The sequence below is a fragment of the Stegodyphus dumicola genome, chromosome 9, assembly GCF_044657685.1.
Source record: "Stegodyphus dumicola isolate Sdum_Otavi_A_Nest chromosome 9, ASM4465768v1".
Classification (NCBI taxonomy): domain Eukaryota; kingdom Metazoa; phylum Arthropoda; class Arachnida; order Araneae; family Eresidae; genus Stegodyphus; species Stegodyphus dumicola.
In genome coordinates this window covers 43,216,723-43,233,985 of record NC_140776.1, presented here as the reverse complement: position 1 = coordinate 43,233,985, position 17,263 = coordinate 43,216,723, and the positions used below count along the sequence as shown (strand labels likewise).

The 17,263-nt window shown below is 31.6% G+C and overlaps 1 protein-coding gene and 1 long non-coding RNA gene across 4 annotated transcripts in view; one reads left to right on the top strand and one right to left on the bottom strand.

Annotated features, from left to right (window-relative positions):
* LOC146995333 (uncharacterized) overlaps positions 1 to 17,263 on the bottom strand; it is a 41,207-nt gene that overhangs the window by 13,454 nt on the left and 10,490 nt on the right. The window lies entirely within an intron of this gene.
* LOC118182780 (uncharacterized) overlaps positions 1 to 17,263 on the top strand; it is an 84,726-nt gene that overhangs the window by 62,701 nt on the left and 4,762 nt on the right. For all 3 annotated transcript variants that reach the window (XM_035352166.2, XM_035352165.2, XM_035352167.2), the window contains exons 6-10: positions 2,141 to 2,313; positions 5,771 to 5,913; positions 8,577 to 8,722; positions 10,814 to 10,895; positions 13,994 to 14,304. In XM_035352166.2, the coding sequence (XP_035208057.1) occupies positions 2,141 to 2,313; positions 5,771 to 5,913; positions 8,577 to 8,722; positions 10,814 to 10,895; positions 13,994 to 14,304 (855 nt within the window). The remainder of the gene's footprint in view (positions 1 to 2,140; positions 2,314 to 5,770; positions 5,914 to 8,576; positions 8,723 to 10,813; positions 10,896 to 13,993; positions 14,305 to 17,263) is intronic.

The window sequence follows — 17,263 nt, the reverse complement described above, 5'->3', positions numbered from 1 at the left end:
ACTGAAAGAGCATTTAAGAAGAGCTAACGCCGTTATTTCTGTAGATGTTAAGATGATGAGAAAAGATGGCAATAAACCTTTTAAGACGACTTTTCCCTCAATAGTAACTAAAAACTTTTTTTTTTTTTTTATTTTTTTAAATTTTATTTTTCAGATCCCTAGATGTAGATGGTGGTGCTACGAGAATGCGAGGCCGCATTCCATCAGGATGGACGAGCATTTGTGGGATGGCATCGTTCATTATAATCAGATGACGCGACAAGCTGTGAAAATAAATCTTTTACTTTTCCGATGATAGAAGTCAGACGATTCCGCCATTAAGACGATGACGCGATTCAAAGATGTTTGCTTATAAAATACGATTCCTTCTCTTCATTTGTAAATAATCTCATCTATTTCCTTCTATGTATGTAATTACTTTGTAGTTTGTAGCAACTATTCATGTTTCATTAAATATTCAAGTTTTACATAAATCGGATTAGTTTATTAGCCCCTAGACAGCCACCTAAGAAGTAAGTTTGCGAACATCATATTCCTAGACAGTAAGTACCGATTCTGCATATATATATATGTTTGTGTGTGTGTGTGTAAGAATAAAATATGCAAATCAAAATTATAATTTAAAACCTTCTAAATTGCTCATTTTTAATTTGGGTGCTTCCTCTCTAGTAATAACTTTCTGGAGACTGTGCCATATTTGAAAACTAATTCCGAATTATGTCATCTTAAACTTCTGCATAGCCTATAAGTTTTAACCAATCAAATAAATATAAATAATTTTTTTACCATAAATACCGTTGCAATCCTAGTACCCACTCTCTTTCTCTGTCTAGGCTTGGTAGCTAAAGGGCGTCTCTTGCTTGGTTGCTTCTATTAAAAATGCAATGCGTCCTTATACAAAATTGTGGAGTGCAGATTGGCCCCATTGTGATGTGCCATGCCATAGAGCAATCAAAAACTAGTGACTTGAACTTTTTGCTTTAAAAGTGATTGAATTATGTTGTTCAAATGTTTCGGTTAAGGGGTTTATACCTTAAGTTATTCTGCACGCAATAGTTGCAGAATTCTTAACAGTTTAAAAGTTTAAGTGGTTTTAAGCCTAACGAGGCCGCCATTTATTTACATTTGAAACTCTTAGTAGAATAGTGAATTTAGTCAGATCGTGCGCCAACTTCATTGTCTTTTTGCCGAACAGGACCAAAAGTAAATTTTCATCTTTGTGTACTGAAAAATCTGTCTTTCTTCCCGCTGGCTGAATTGTTAGTTTTTGCGTAGAAACTATAATTTTAATTAGAATTTTTTTAACTGTTTTAATTGTATTTGGCGTTTTAGGTTTCTCTGTATTTTATAATTTCTAAAGAAAATGTTTTGAGTTTTTATGTATTTTTGCCTTGTCTTGAAGTGAATTAATTGAATGAGAATTATATCTCTAAATGAAATTCGAGAAAATGAGTTTAAATGAAATGCAACAAAAGATGTGCATAATTTAATAGGCTGTACAAGGAAGTCATGTAATATTCACATCATCACATATTATTAAATTTTAAATTGCCAAAACATGAATATTTTCGTCATTTGAAACACTTCTGGAAATGTTTGCCTAGAACAACAGTTGCAGAAATACAGATCGGGTAAGACTTTCAAGCAGGGTAAGAGAATGAGTATCTCTCTCTCTCTCTCTCTCTATATATATATATATATAGATATATATATATATCTATATATACACACCCATCCCATTACTCCTTTCCCATCCCCTTATATAAGGGAGGTGTACAAGCGTTTGTTATAGCATTCCCATATACAAAACTTCATTGTTTTACGGCTAATCGTTGCGTTATACGAGATAAATACGTAAGTACGTATTTCATGAAATAATCCATGTCAAATCCAATTTAAATACGTTTTGGAATAATGAGTCTGTCCATATGTACAGACGTCACTCAAAATATAGTCAAAATGGATATTTCCACTGAAATCTGAAACCCAAAATTTTTCGCAATCGTACGCTTCCTTCTTCTTACAATAAAGTAAAAATAGATGTGAATTTTGTCTTTTATTCGATAAAGGATTTCAATTCCAATGCTAATTTTTCATCACAGCTGCAATCAAATTAATTCTTATCTTTTCACTATCATAGTGAAATTAACGTGCACAGACACTACAATGCAGCTAGTACTCAAAACGAGGGAACCATTTGACGGCCGGATCTATTCACAGAAGAAACCTTACTCTTGTCAAGTTTACGGCGATAAGCAAACTGTCACCCGATTCGTCATGGATGTCAAAGGACAATGTGGAGTGGAACTAGAAGTATATCTCATTCTTATTCCTAGTTCATTTAGCTTTATCTTAAACTTTCATTCAAAATAAAACTAAATAATTAGTAAGTAATTAATTAGACTATAAACTACATTAATTAATTAGTTAGTAAATAAATGATTAATTAATTAGTTAGTAGTGTATCCATGGAAGAGTCAGACTGATTCTGAGTTCGAGTGATTCTAATAAGATAACTCTAGTGATTTAAAATACCAAAGTAATCAACCGCAAAGGATTTAAGTCAGGTACTTTCAAATGCATTATTATAGCTTATTAAAACTAATTTCTATTTATAGCAAATATCAACAAGTTCTTAAATAGTAGCTCTATAATATGACACAAAAATGTTCCCTATGGAAATACATGATGATTTCATGCGTCTAGAAGACATGTATTTATGTATTTTGGATTGTTGTCACTGAACTAAACATTCAGAGATCCATATAATGTTTTACATTCTTGCTCTATCAGCTTCACATGCACATAAAAAAACATCATAACGAAATCGCAGGAGGGAAGCATTGCTGTTCAAACGAACCTGAAAAAAATTAATTAAAAATTAATAAGTATTCTCTAAATTAACGTTCGCAATATGTATCAGATTTATGTAAAGCTTGATAAATACTAAATATACGGTATCATTTCGATCTGTACAACAGAAAGGAAACTAACTGAATTTTGCAAGCAGCATTAAAAATTCATAGGCAGTTTCAATTATGTAATTATACAGGTAAATAGAAAAATCACGTTTAGACTATAATTACCTAGATTTTTTAGATGCCATTTATGCTGTGAAGTAGCCATAACTGAACAACATCCTATGAAATAATGCAAAGTCAACATAAAAATTCTCATTTGTTCAGATATAATGAGTTCTAAATATATTTCAAAAGGTTTTCATTTTTACTTTTAAAGTTTGCAGTTTGAAGTAATGCTGATGGAAAATTTTACTACAGTCAATGCAATGGAAAAAATTTATAGCATGTATTGAATGCCGTTTGCATCAAGTTCTGTTTCTCTATGATCCCATTCTTAATTTAGTTATAGTTTAAGTGATGTCTCTATAGGCATTAATCTCACAAAACAGAGTTTGTTTTCAAATGAATTTCGTCTGAGTTTTAACCTTATTTCAGCAAACTAATAAAATTGTTATGATATAATAGTTCCAAAAATAATGAACTCGATTATATAACGAAGAATTTCATTCCAGTTATTGAAAAGAAGATGGAATGCATAGATTAGTTAGAGACATTATGTAGTGAATATAGGTATCTTGCACATGTGATGTGTTTTAAACTGATGTTATTGAAAGCAAAATTGCGTAGAGAAGAGATTGTTTTGGTTTAGCTCTTTTTGATTGAGGAAATAAAGAAGCGAAATTGAGTAAATTTTTCCGGTATTTAATATTTAAAAAATCTGAAAAAGTATTTGAGGAAATAAGGTTTTTGAATCAAAACAATAAACTTAAAATTATATGAGAAATAAATTTTATTTATAAATATCTTCGAATAATAAACATCTTTGGCACAAGGCTGATTGACGATATGAACTCTTGGTGCAAAGATTCAGGTAATAATCATTATTAGTGATTTGAAAAGATCGAATTTCATGAAAATGCTTGGCTTACTTTACATTCGCTTTGATGTGCAAGTGCAGAAATATTTATTACACATCAATCAGAAACGTCTGGGTGACATCAAAATAATATCAGTCTATTGGATCTTGATGTCAAAATGAGAATTGCAATAGCATAATTAGATTTTGTCGTAAATTAACAGAAACATTACACCATAGAACACATTACTGACAAAAGTAATAAAATTCTGCATTAAAACATTTATGCTGCATTTATGACATGACTTGGCTGTTAACATACTTCTAAAATATTACTTTGCGGAAAACGTACAGAAAAATTTCCTATTTGATCTATTTTTCATACTTATATAAATGATGAAACGTATTGTTAATATAAAATACAAATATGAATATAAAATTACAAAAAAAAAGGAGGCAGGTTAATAGTTTCGCAAGATATTATATTTAATATAATGCTGAAAAGGATAAATTACCGCGAAAGGAGCTTCGTAAAGTATTTCAAACAGCATTAATCTTCCCACAAATCAAAAATCGTTTTTACAGTCAATTGGTAGATGAGCTCATATTTTGACAAATTTAACAGGAAAACTTATTTCAATTTGAAATTCTTTTTAAGATCGAAAAAAAGGTAAAGCAACTTTACTATTCAAGCTAAGGAATCAAGTTATTTTCCTTAAATTGTCACACAGGATCATATTTTCACACTTATTTCACATACACGTGTTTATTTTCATTTCATAAAAAGACGCAGAAACTATTGATGTTTTTACCCATCCAAAAGATGCATTTAAAATTCTATTTAACTTGAAAGATATTTGAAAATAATATTTTTAATCGATAATTTGAAAATAATAAAGTTATTTGAAAATAATTCAAGTCTATTTCAACAGCAATTTTATAAGATAAACTTGTCTTCTTATCTGAACATAAATAAATCGTGGCCTTTCTAAAATTTTCAAAACCACATTTTGGTAGTTAATATAATAACAATATTAATGATATTATAAGAACTCTGTAAGGATGTATCTCAAAATCGAATTATTTATTCAATACAGAGTAAGAAGAGAAACATTTTATATTAATTTATATTAATTATTTTTGTTGGTGTCGAATTTGAAACTGATACATAGGTAAAGAATAATTATTATAATTTTCTGTTATATGGCTACAGGGCAGGGCTCTTGGCCCAAATTATGGTAGTGTGCTTTTCTTTAATTTTAGAATCGAATTCAATGCGCTGTTTTGCAGTAGTATCTATAAAACCTTACAAGAATAAAAAGCAGATGTATTGTAGTACATGTACGATGACATCAAGTTAAAAGCTTTCTTTTATATTTTGCATTATTCGCATTTACAAAACTACCGTCAAAATACAATTTCTTTTACGAGGAGTAATTTTGCAGAAGTCCGAGATTCTTACTGCAAATGCAGCTGCTCAGCTTTCCATTCTTTTATCGACTTTCAAATAGAAAGTTTGTATGCAATTATTCGTTATCTTTTGTATTTTTATATACAAACTCCTTCCCTATTTCAAATTAGAATCGTGTATAAGGACTTTTTAAGTTCACTAATGAATATTTCTGTGTAAACGGTGGTGAACACTTTCGTTTCTAGCCATACTTAATAAATGAATAATTAAATATTTCTTCTTTATTAACGTCAAATTATAATGATCATGTTAAAAGTCTATTACATCTTTGAATAACTAGTAGTGTAAAAACTGTAGGAATTCTATTGCAGGAACTGAAATTATAAAATTTGGTAACGTGTACATATTTTACAAACTTTTCATTTTTGAAAAACAATTTGAAATTAGGCGTGTAACTACGCTTCTCTTTTCTTTTCATTTCAGAGTGAAGATCATTTGACAAACACTGTTGTCATCCAGTATCACCCTCTTATTCAACAAAAAGGAGACAGAATTATCAAGTTGTATTGCTCACTTTTCGAAGAGACAAATAGGACAGTGACCAAAACGTTCAGAGTAGCTCAAGGGTAAGGAACCCAAGTTTCTTTTGAAAGTTACCTATTGCGTCTTCATTAGAAAACTGCATAATATTTCTAGCAGTTTGAACATTTACTAAATATAGTATATTACATATATATAAAAATACAGTACACATTTACATAGGGTAAGGTTGAACAAGTCGTACCATTTAAATATTAAGCTTAATCTCCCGCCAACTGCACCTCTTCCGGGAAAATGATTTATTTCCTAGTCAACCATATTGTTTCACATCGTGTTTGGTTTGTAGATTCTATGTCTTTTCGTTAACATTCACAGAAAACCCTACGTGAAAGACTGCGTAGCGAGTTCTCGCTATGTCTTGAAGAATAGATACTACAGAAGAAGATTTAAATAACCTTTTTATTTGAACTAACGTAACAACTCGGTGCTCACAATTCACCACCACTTGTGGCTAAATTAAATTGAATAGAAAATAAAATGTAAAAAGCATAATAAATTAGGATGGCTAAACGTCTGCCTTCTTAGTTATCCAAACCGCTAAATCGGCTGCACACAGCAAAGCCGAGCATAGAATATCAATATAATCTGAAAGATGCCTAACCCAACTAAAGAGCTATTTTAAACACGCAGCATAAACTCGGAGCTAACTCCGCTACTACTCAACTCTTGCAGCTTAAATACTGCTTCTGAACATACTTAGATTTTGCATACTACGTCATTAAAATTTACACTCCGGCAGGAAACTGAAATCAGGAGAGAAAGGAAAGTCAGATTAAAAATAATCGGTTAGAATAAAATAAAGTCTTTATAGTCTTCCTATCGTATTTGTGAGGAAGACCGCGATTCGATTGAGTGCCTAAAATGCAAGGAATGGGTACACGACTTATATGCTGGAGTTGACTAGAAAATAAAAAATTATCTGCGCGCTAATTGTTGTAATTAATTGTATAAATAAATAAATTGTCAAAAAGAAAGTCTTACTATATTTGTCCAATTTTAAACGTAGTACGACTTAAGGTGGTACGACTTAGATTACAGGTTGTTTAAGTCGTATTGAGCTGATGCTTATAAGTTTTATTGATTTTATATAATTTTATCCAAGAGAATAGACCGTATGAAATTTTATTGTAATAAATATCAGCGACGATACCGAAAGATATTATCCCCACGTGTAATTTTGTTTCATAGATACTACGATTTATACCTATTTTTTTCTTGTATAATACATAGACAGAAAGTAAAAGAAATAGCTTCGAGCATCATTAATGTAAACTATAGAAATATTACTATTTTCTGTCATATAAGTTTTAAATAGACTTAGCATTTTTCCTGCGCACATTTTTGTGGTGAAGTGGCGCATTCACCTAGTTAACTGGAAGATCAAACCCCCAAAACGATGCCCCCAATTCTTACTTGTTCTCTTTCTTAAAAGTATATTAATTCCTAATTTAAACTGATTATGAATTATCCATTCAGGGTATCGGAATTTAGGATGCTTTAAATATTAGACTTTGGTGATGTCTGAAAGATCAACTTCTTCCCTTGCTAAATACCTTCTTCAGTACATTAAATTAATTACTTAAGGCTCACGTTAATGTAGCGGTTAGGATCTAAGCGTTAGCAAGGTAGACATGGGAGTTTGTACAGCACACTTGCCTATGAGGAAACTATAGGTAGTTGTTTGCACATCCTAATAGTTCTCAAGGCTACTGAAAGTATATATGCGTAGTATAATAGTTATAATAGTTATGATTAACAAAGAAGTTTAAGTAAATCCTCATTAATAAGTTGATATATACATGCAAAAATAGTGATTCTAGCATCTTACTGTAGAAGCAAATAATTCAGTGGAACTCTTACTTGGATGTAACAATGGATTACATATTCACAGTCATTGAAACATTCATGCTGTAATTACCGCTATATTAATCAGCAGAAAATAAAAATTTTCATTTGAAAAGAAGAATACTGTGTATATGTTAAAATCAAACTTATTATTACTTACGAAGTATTACTTTAGAAGGCTAAAACTGAAGTACAGGGATGAAAAATGCAAAGTTGTGGCAGAAACTTTTAAACAATGGCAATGAGAATTCTACAGTTTTCAAGAGTAATCTTATATTAATGCGCATTCTTTGAACCTTAATGAGGGCATACTCGTCAGGGCTCAAGCTTCGTTAAGCGCATTAAAGTCTGTCAGGGTTCTAATAAAAAAGCATTTTCTAAGGAATATATACAAACTTTTCAAGTAAAGGTTATTGTATTAAATTTGAATTATTATCTTGCGATGTTACAGTAAATGGTTTTTAATGCTCCTATAGCTTTTTCAAATTGCATGTTGAAGTCCTCAGTATATATTTCTTGTATAATTTTTAAAATGATTTAGAGAAATTAAGTTGCTCTTAAAGTTCTGTTATTTCAAATTTTAAAAAATATATCTGCTCTACAAATTTGATATCTTTCAGTTTGCTCAATTATATCCTGTTTGTGTAGTTATTTTTTCTGCATAGATTGTTTAGACAATGGTACATTGTTAGAATATTTGTAAGCATTTCTGTTTGGGTTAAAAATTAATGATCTGTGGAAAAGTAAAAAATGCTAGGTATATTTTAGAAGTTTTGAAAATGCAAGTCATTCTTATTATTTTCAGTATGTCGCAGTTTCCTTAAGTCTTACTTTTTTTTTGCAGACTGGAGCCTGTGGCGACAGCAGTTGTCAATGCCACAGCCCCAACTCCAAATATCCGGCTTAGGATAACAGATGCTAATGGCACAGATATTACAGGAACTAGAATTGGCGAGCCCTTATATTTCCGCATTGAAATCGACGAAGACAGTAAGTCTGACATTCTAAGTAATAATACAAAGTTATTATTATTAAATTTACACTCATTATATTGACTTCCACTTCTAATGAAACTGTACTTAACCCCATCTAAAAGGCAGAGAAAAGTAGCTTTCAATCACTGAGTTCGAAAATCAATTATCTGCAGTTTCTTTAAACTAATGGTATCTTATTAAAAGAAGAAAATACAAAATTTACAACGAAACAAGTGTTCAAAAAATATAGTATGAAGAAAAAATACTGATCTTAGAAAACTGAAATATCTCTTATTGTTTTAAATAATACAGTTTTATAATGCAAAATTATTAAATCCTATGTACTTTACTCGTAACTGCTGAAAATGTTTGCCATGTGTTATGCGTTATCCTCTGAAATGGTGCCAGCTTTTGATAAAAAGAGAGTCTACTGTAAAAATTAAAAAGCAATCTGCTGATAAATCGTTTTTAGGTATAATTTTTATATTGATCTCTTTATACCATAGAACATAAATATGAAATTTCGTATTATTCGTTCCCGGAGAAAAAAAAACAGAAAGATCGAATTAAAGCTTACGGAGATCTTTTAACCACATAAGAAAGAAAAGGGACACGAGAACACAGTACGAGCACAAAAAAACTTTCATTCGAAATAAAAGAAAGAAAGATGGACTTCTGACTTTTAGATTTATTAGATTGACGTCGCTTAAGAATGCAAATTTTTATTACCTATTTACTATAAGCACACATTTTTGAAATAAGAGTGCAATGAATATATTCATTTTACAGAAAAAATCATTATGTTAATTTCATTTAATGTTAGTAAGGTAGAGTGTTCCGAGATTTATAATTGTGATCACTATTAGAATTTCATGAATAATCATTGCAAAAGTTATATCAATTTAGAAATTTGCTAATCATATTCCTCCATATTTTGTCATAATTTGTCAGCCAATCCATCAGTTTAATGACACTAGCCACTTGAATGAATAACTAGCAATATAAGAAAACTCAAAATTCTGTAAAATGTAGATCAATAAACTGAACTAAATTAGTAGAATAGCAAAAGATTAACAATTCTTTGCGGTCTTTTGACAATCTTGTATATTCGCTATTCATTTTCTGACAAGCCGTCGTTCTGAAAAAATGTGATGATTTGATACTTCACATTTTGGTCAAAATAAAATTTAAAACGGTTAATAATGCTACATTAAGATTCTGCCTAAATTAAAAGAAAAGAAATGCATACATAATTACGAGTTAGAATGGACGCTTGCGAAAATCGCGGACTAAGGAAAGTGTTACGTTTGCATTGCTATTATTTCAAGGGTAAATATGTAATTGCCTAACTAGAATACTTTCAGATGAAAGCTTAATTTTAATTGTCTCGGGTGTAATTCGGCGCCTCTCTGTACGTTTTCTTTTATTTTAACAACGAAAGTGTAAAGAATTTCCTGAGGAGGGAGAGAAGGAGGAATTTTTTTATTCATTATCTTTTTCATATCTTTTCATTACAGCATGCCATATTAAATGAAACTGCATAATACAAACACAATGTTTATGGATATCCTCCTTTCTTTACAACAACAATATCCAAAACATGTTATTTTAGAAATATCCTTTAGCTTGCTAAATTAATTCTTCGTTAATACATACAAAAATTTAATGAGCGGAAAATAATTTAAGTCAAAGTAAAATTACATAACAAAAAAGGGGGGGAGAGAAAACTAAAAAGTTATAATAATAATCTCTCTTCTAATTCTAATAACTGCAGCGAGTAGCATTAAAAATATGGTACGCAGCTTGCATGTCAGTTCTAAAATTTTATACAGATCACATTCTGTCTCCTTGATCTTGGGCATCTCTAGAAGAAATGAGTGCTAGTAATCAAGAGTAAAACTTTTTGACATTTTATTACTGAAACATGATATAGCAACATATGGAATTATATCAATAAAACATTTCATTTTACATAACTTTTCTATCCATTGAAAGGTTCATAATAAGCATAAAATGGCTGTTAATTTCATTAGCAAAGTAATGTTTAAAACACAGATTTTGTGTGTACTTATTGTGAAAATACTGACTTTCCTTTCAAACTTTTCAGGTGTTTTTGGAATTTTTGCCAGAGATATGACAGCTCGAAATGGAAGAGGTGACCTTCAAATTACCCTTATCGATTCTAATGGGTAAGTTTATGCAGTAATTAGAACTGGACTTTTGTACTTTGATTTGCATTAACTTTTTAATTTTTTGAATTAGTAATATTATTACATCTTGCAACAAAATATTTCTTTATTATTAATTTTAAAATGCATACCGCGAAGTCGAAAGAGTCTAAGTGTCTCAGACTTATTAATAATTATTCATCAAAATACAAATTATTGTATTTTTGCATTTCACAAATATAAATATTTACGACTAATTAATGTAAATAGTTAGCATCTCAAACGACAGAAAACTGTCCACATATTTTTCTGGCTTTGTAAGTTCTCTGTATGGCTTCTCACAGCCATGCGAACGAGGTAGAGGAAATATCCAAGTCGTTCCAATTTTTTTATCTTTAGCATGTTCTTTGTCATGAACTCCGCATTAAAAACATCTTTTATGTGCTCGTCCAGTGCCTAAAATAGTATTCAGGTGTGCGCATGTACTCATTTCCAATAAACTTAGATGAGTTCAATAATTGATTTGTACTCCTGCGGAGTCTGGAAGAAGACACCCTAAAGCAACAACAGAAGGAAACAATAATCGTCCCTAAATACCTATGTTAAATGATACAGAGAATTTTTAGGTGAAAAGAAAAATAATTTTTTTTCCTTTCAGTTGATATGTGAATAATTTCTTTGCATTTGTAAACTATAAAAGTTTAGTTACTTGACATTCAATGAATCCGTTTGAATCATAGCCACATTATATGTAAAGTTTCAACCAACTGAACCAGAAATTATGAATAATTTTGAAAATTTATCACGGAAAATAGCTGGGAAAATTTCCATGTGAAACATTTTTAGATAGGAAAATTCCGTGGGACAAAATTTCATTACATTTCATGAATTTTATTTCACTTTACATTATCAGTGTTCATTAGAAACATTAAATTTTGAAATTTAAAAGCATTCTAAATTTATTCATAATTAAAATTGAAAAGAATTCCAACTTTTATGAAAGATTTTAAATTTAAACATCCTAACAATAAGAACCATGTTTTGCATAGTTTCATTTTATTATCTTTTGCAGGTCTAATAAAATTAAGAAATAATTCATCAACAACGAAGTTTATTAGACTCTAAAAAACCGCGGTAGGAAATGCTTACGTTTCCGCAGAGCAAAATTCGCAAGGTAGGAATAAAAGCGTTACAGGGATATCGCTTGCTAAAACCATAATTTTCGTACAGCTAAAAAGTTTCAAAGATTAATATAATTAAAATAAATCCGTTTTCTAAAGGCGAAATTAAAGTTTAAATGTGGGTTGAAATAACGTTTAAAGAAAGAAATGTGTTTAAAACAACTCAATTTTCAGAAGTAGCTTTAAGTAAATTCCTATTTATATCTTAGAGCAATAAACAATTATTGATCATTGTTTGAAAAACTGATAAGGTGATTAATATCACCGTATCTTTCTTAAACACCTTGGATACTCAGTGATTTAAGTCGCTCAGTCGCTGTTGTATACAGTACAAAGAAGGCAATGCTTCGACGTTTCTTACCCGGATACAGTGATGAGGAAGGGGCCATTTTTTTTAAAGTCATTTAGTCACCGGTGACGAAACTCGGGTTCGTCGCCTAACCCCAGAATCAAAACAGCAGTCGATGATCTGGAGACATTCAAGATCTTTGAAAAGGCAAACATTTCAAACATCAGTGTTAAACCAAAAATCATGTACACCGTGTTTTAGGATATGAAAGGGAAAGTTTCTTCCTAGAGGTGAAACTGTGAATGCTGCTCTACACTGTGAGACTATAAATAAACTCTGACGTACAACGCATGAAAAAAGGACAATAATACTTTGTAAAAAACTATTCTGCTCACAAACTGTGCTCAGCCACATGTTGCTGGTGTTACGTAAAGGCAAACTAAAGAATTAAGTTGGCAGCAGTTTGATGATCCCTCCTACAGTCCATGTGCAGGAGCAAATGGTATAATCTGACTACCATTTGCTCCTGCACATGAAGCGTCACCTTTTCTAAAATCAGGAAGACACAAACGCACGCGTGAAGATACGGTTGTAATCATTCGCGGGAGCTTTCCTTAAAGAAAAGTATAGATAAGTTAGTAAATAGCTATAACAAAATTTACACATCGGGAAACAGTATGTAGAAAAAATAAAACTCGCTTGAAATACATTTGTGGCATACATCCCGGAAAAGCCTGGTATAAAATTCAGAAACTTGAATTATTTTTCTAAATAATTATATCGACTAATGGGAATAGTTTAATCTATATTATGATGTGGTCCACTAATGCAAATAGTTTAATCTTATGTATTATTGATGTTATCATTAAGCTACCTTTTGTGGCTTTTTTCAATGTTCTTAGAGAAAGATTCGCCAAGTTTTGTTTGAGAGGGCGAGAGAGAAAAAAAGAAAAAAGTAACATACATTATTAATGATTGTTGCTGAAAGGTTATTGAATCTATTACCATTGAAAAGTTCAGTTCAGGGAAAAAAGTTGTTTTGTTTATTTGAATCCAGCAAAGAGCAAGAGGACTCTCTGCCTTGGAAGATAATGCCTTCTATTTAATTTATTCACTTTGTGAATTGTTCAAAATGCTGCTAGCTAAAACCACCAAAGGAAACGGAAAAATGCTATCCAAAATCACACACACACACACACACAAAAAAAAAAAAATGATATCAGATAAACTTTAAACTAGTTAATGCTGTTTTGCTAATGAGATAGCAACCCGCAAAATAAACATACTACTGTCCACTGTAATGTAATACCCAACTTCGTGGAAAATTTTCTAAAGGAAACTCACTTTGATTTATGTTACACATGGAGAAACCATGAAAACTCTACGCATCCAGCACTTTCGCCAGAATTCTGACTTTGATTTAAGTATCAAAGTTCAGCGGTTCAGCGACAACATAAGGATATTTAGGGTTTAAGCTAAATTAAAAATTGCAATCAACTCAGCTTTAATTCACTGTTATCTGGTATCTTACGTGTCATAATAATTGCAAGAAGCAATGTGCCAGTTGCATTAATGACTACAGACAGCATGAATTTAGATTCATATTATATGTAAATGTCCAATTTCCATAACGATTTTGCGTTGCTTAGGTGCGCAACAGACCCTAGGATCTTCCCGCCCTTCGATAAAATCCCTGGAACCAAATCTCTACAATCTAGATTCCAGGCTTTCAAGTTCTCAGAGGATCCAGTGGTTCGTTTCCAGGTTAATGTCCATTTCTGTCTGGAAGAATGCAATCCTGTAATATGCCCTGGTGGAACACAGTCATGGGGAAAGAGAAGGAAGAGGGAAGATACGGAAGAAATTCCTATTGTGCCAGATTATCCTCTGGATGCAGTTATTGTAGTGGAAGGAGCACTTTTCGGAAACAACAGTGGACCGACTGGTTCGCAATACGTTGGTAAGTATTTTCGCAATTTTTTGGACGTTCTATTAAAAACGGCAGTCAACAGAAGCAGGCAATAAAATATCAATATGAAATTTTAAAGTTTAAAAATTCTGAAAGTGGTACGAAATTTTTCCTTAAGCCTCTCTTATATTTTAACTCATCATCGCCTTTTCATTAATGTCCTTTGAAGATCACCATATAATCCCGATATTCATTTCTTGCTAATAGTTTTGCTAATATATTCGTATCTCACAGGTTAATTTAGTTAATATAAAGGCAAAACTAAATACAATTAAAAGGTGATCTTTTGCTGCTGTTAGTAGAATATTTTCCAGTATTTTATTGCTGAAGAGTGTTCGACAGCTATTAGCGCAAGGGGTTTGATATTAGCCCAAGGGGTTTGATGCCTTCCTCGAATAATTCTTACGGAAATATGCTTGTTCGCATGGAAAAAAGTACAAAAACTTGCGTGCAACCGTCTCATTTCACCGCTAGGAATGAAGTCTTGGATGCAACTGCGAGAACTTGCAACCTTAAAAACGAGATCACCAGTGGGACCCAAACTGGAATTTTAATATATAACATTTTTCATAAGGAAGCTAATAAGCTGACTTAATTTTATTAAAGAAACGTTAAATGTTATCCCTAATAAGTATTCTCTTTCTATACTATTTGAATCAACTATTAGCATTATTTTTACTGCCGTAAAACTAGCTCGTATTTCACATTTAAAAGTTTTTCAAAGCTAAGTATAATCTCTTTATAATTTATGAAACGCTGTTTTTGAAATAATGCATGATAATTTGTATTAAATTTAACAAAACTAATTTCATTAAAAAATTATGTTTTCTTGGTATCGATATTAATCTGCAGCCATTTTTAAAAATGCTAATAAAAGTTATAAGAAGGGCAATTATCAGTGAAGCTGAAAAATCCGAGATCATTCTTAGACATTTTATAAATAATTTGGAATAATTTGGTTTTTCCCGTCTGGCTCTACGTATAATATTACTTCTATATGAGTCTTACGGAGTTTATGCATTGTAAAATAATTCGAGACTTTTCGTTAATTTTTTTAAAAATAATTAATTACTCTTTTTTTGTATGCACTTTCTTCGTTTTTTAAAAATAGTTTTATTCTGAAAGTTAATTTTAAAATTTATTTTGTTTATCTATGCACATAATGTAAATAGATACGTTACAACCTTTAAAATTTGCATGTTTAATGTGATATTATGATTTTAAGAACTGATTTAAATTTTAAAAACATTTATAGTTCAAGAAACGAATTAAAAGAAATTGAAAAAAACAAATTATTAAAAACTTCTTAATCAATGAACTAACAAAAAAATATCTTTTGTTATTTACTTAATATTAAAAATGAAGGTTTTACTTTCTTGTGCGAAGTAAAGTATAAGCATTGTAATTGCGAAATGTTTTCGGTATCATATTTCAAAGAAAATATACATTTCAACCTCTCTGGAAACCATTTAAAAGATGCTTTTGCATGACACTTGTACGTACGTACAGAATAAAGGACTGCTTTGCCAAAAAAGATTGCAATTTGGATTTAAAATGGATTCAAAATAAATTTTTTCCTTGACGTCTGTACGTACGTACGTATATATCTCACATAACTCAATAATTCCCCCCGGGGGTCGACGCAGAGAACTCTGCGAAGCTACTGTACCTAGGCAGTCTCGGCCACGGGGGTATAAAATCACGAGCCTGGCGGTTCCAGAGCCCGAGGTTGGGTCATTTATATGGCTGGACCTCGGGGGAAATGCGTAAGACGTATACCAGATGGTTCTGTAGCTGGGTGTGGGACGGCACCACGGTGTTGGACGGCACCGAGTTGGCTAGGTAATGTCCTGATGGGACGCGCTGCCCGCGTAGTACTGGCGGGAGCATTTAAACGACCGGTCAAGTCCATCAGGTTTTCAGGTCACGCCTCCGTCGAAAAGCCGAGAACAGGGAGTGTTGACCCGGCCCAGTAAGCGGAGGATTTTTGGAGTGCTTCTGTCTGAGGCTCAGAGCCGGTGTGGAACCCGGTTCTCCAAACAATAAGGAATTAGTTTTAAAACTTAAGTAGAATTTGCAATTTTGGGCTGAGGCTAAGTTTTGGATTTGTGCCCTACGACTCCAGTCCACAAAGTCGAACTCGTTTTTGTGGCCTACCTGCCTCGACCTTCCCCTGCCTGATATGGGGGTTCACAGTAGGTCGATTCTCTCAGTTGCGTAACTGTTCGCAGGAGAGGTGTAAAAATTTTGATTGATTGATTGATAACTCAATAATTAGTAGCCATAGAACGTTGAAATTTTGTATATGAGGCTGCTGTAGTTGTGCATCTCCCTTTTTCGTTGTAATCGGCTGCACCCGTCGTATATATATACACACACACACACACACATATATATATATATATATTCCCACTCTGTTGCCTGACTCGGCGGGTTTAGTTTTCTTTTTTCACATGTTGATAAATTCTGCATATTTTGCTTTAAAAGTGATTGAATTATGCGATTTTTATGTTCCGGTTAAGGTCTTTATATAACTAATGTGCATGCAATATAACTAATATGCATGTAATATAAGTAATATGCATGCAATATAGTTGCAGAATTATCAACAATTTAAAAGTTAACTCTATCGAATCGCCATTTATTTACATTTGAAACTCAGTAGAATAGTGAATTAAGTCACTTTCTGCACTTTCAGTGTCTTTTTGCCGACTGCGATAATCTTGTGCACCAAACATCTGCCTTCTTCCCGCTGGCCTAATTGCTTGTTTTCGCGTAGAAACTCTAATTTTAACTGTAATTTTTTTTTCAACTTCTTAAGTGTATTTGGTATTATATGTTTTTCTGTACTTACAATTTTTAAGTTGCAAATTACTGTTCTCTCTGACTTTTTCATTATTAAATCATCCAATAGTTAGTTGAAAAGTCTGTGTCCCATAAAAATAGGGTC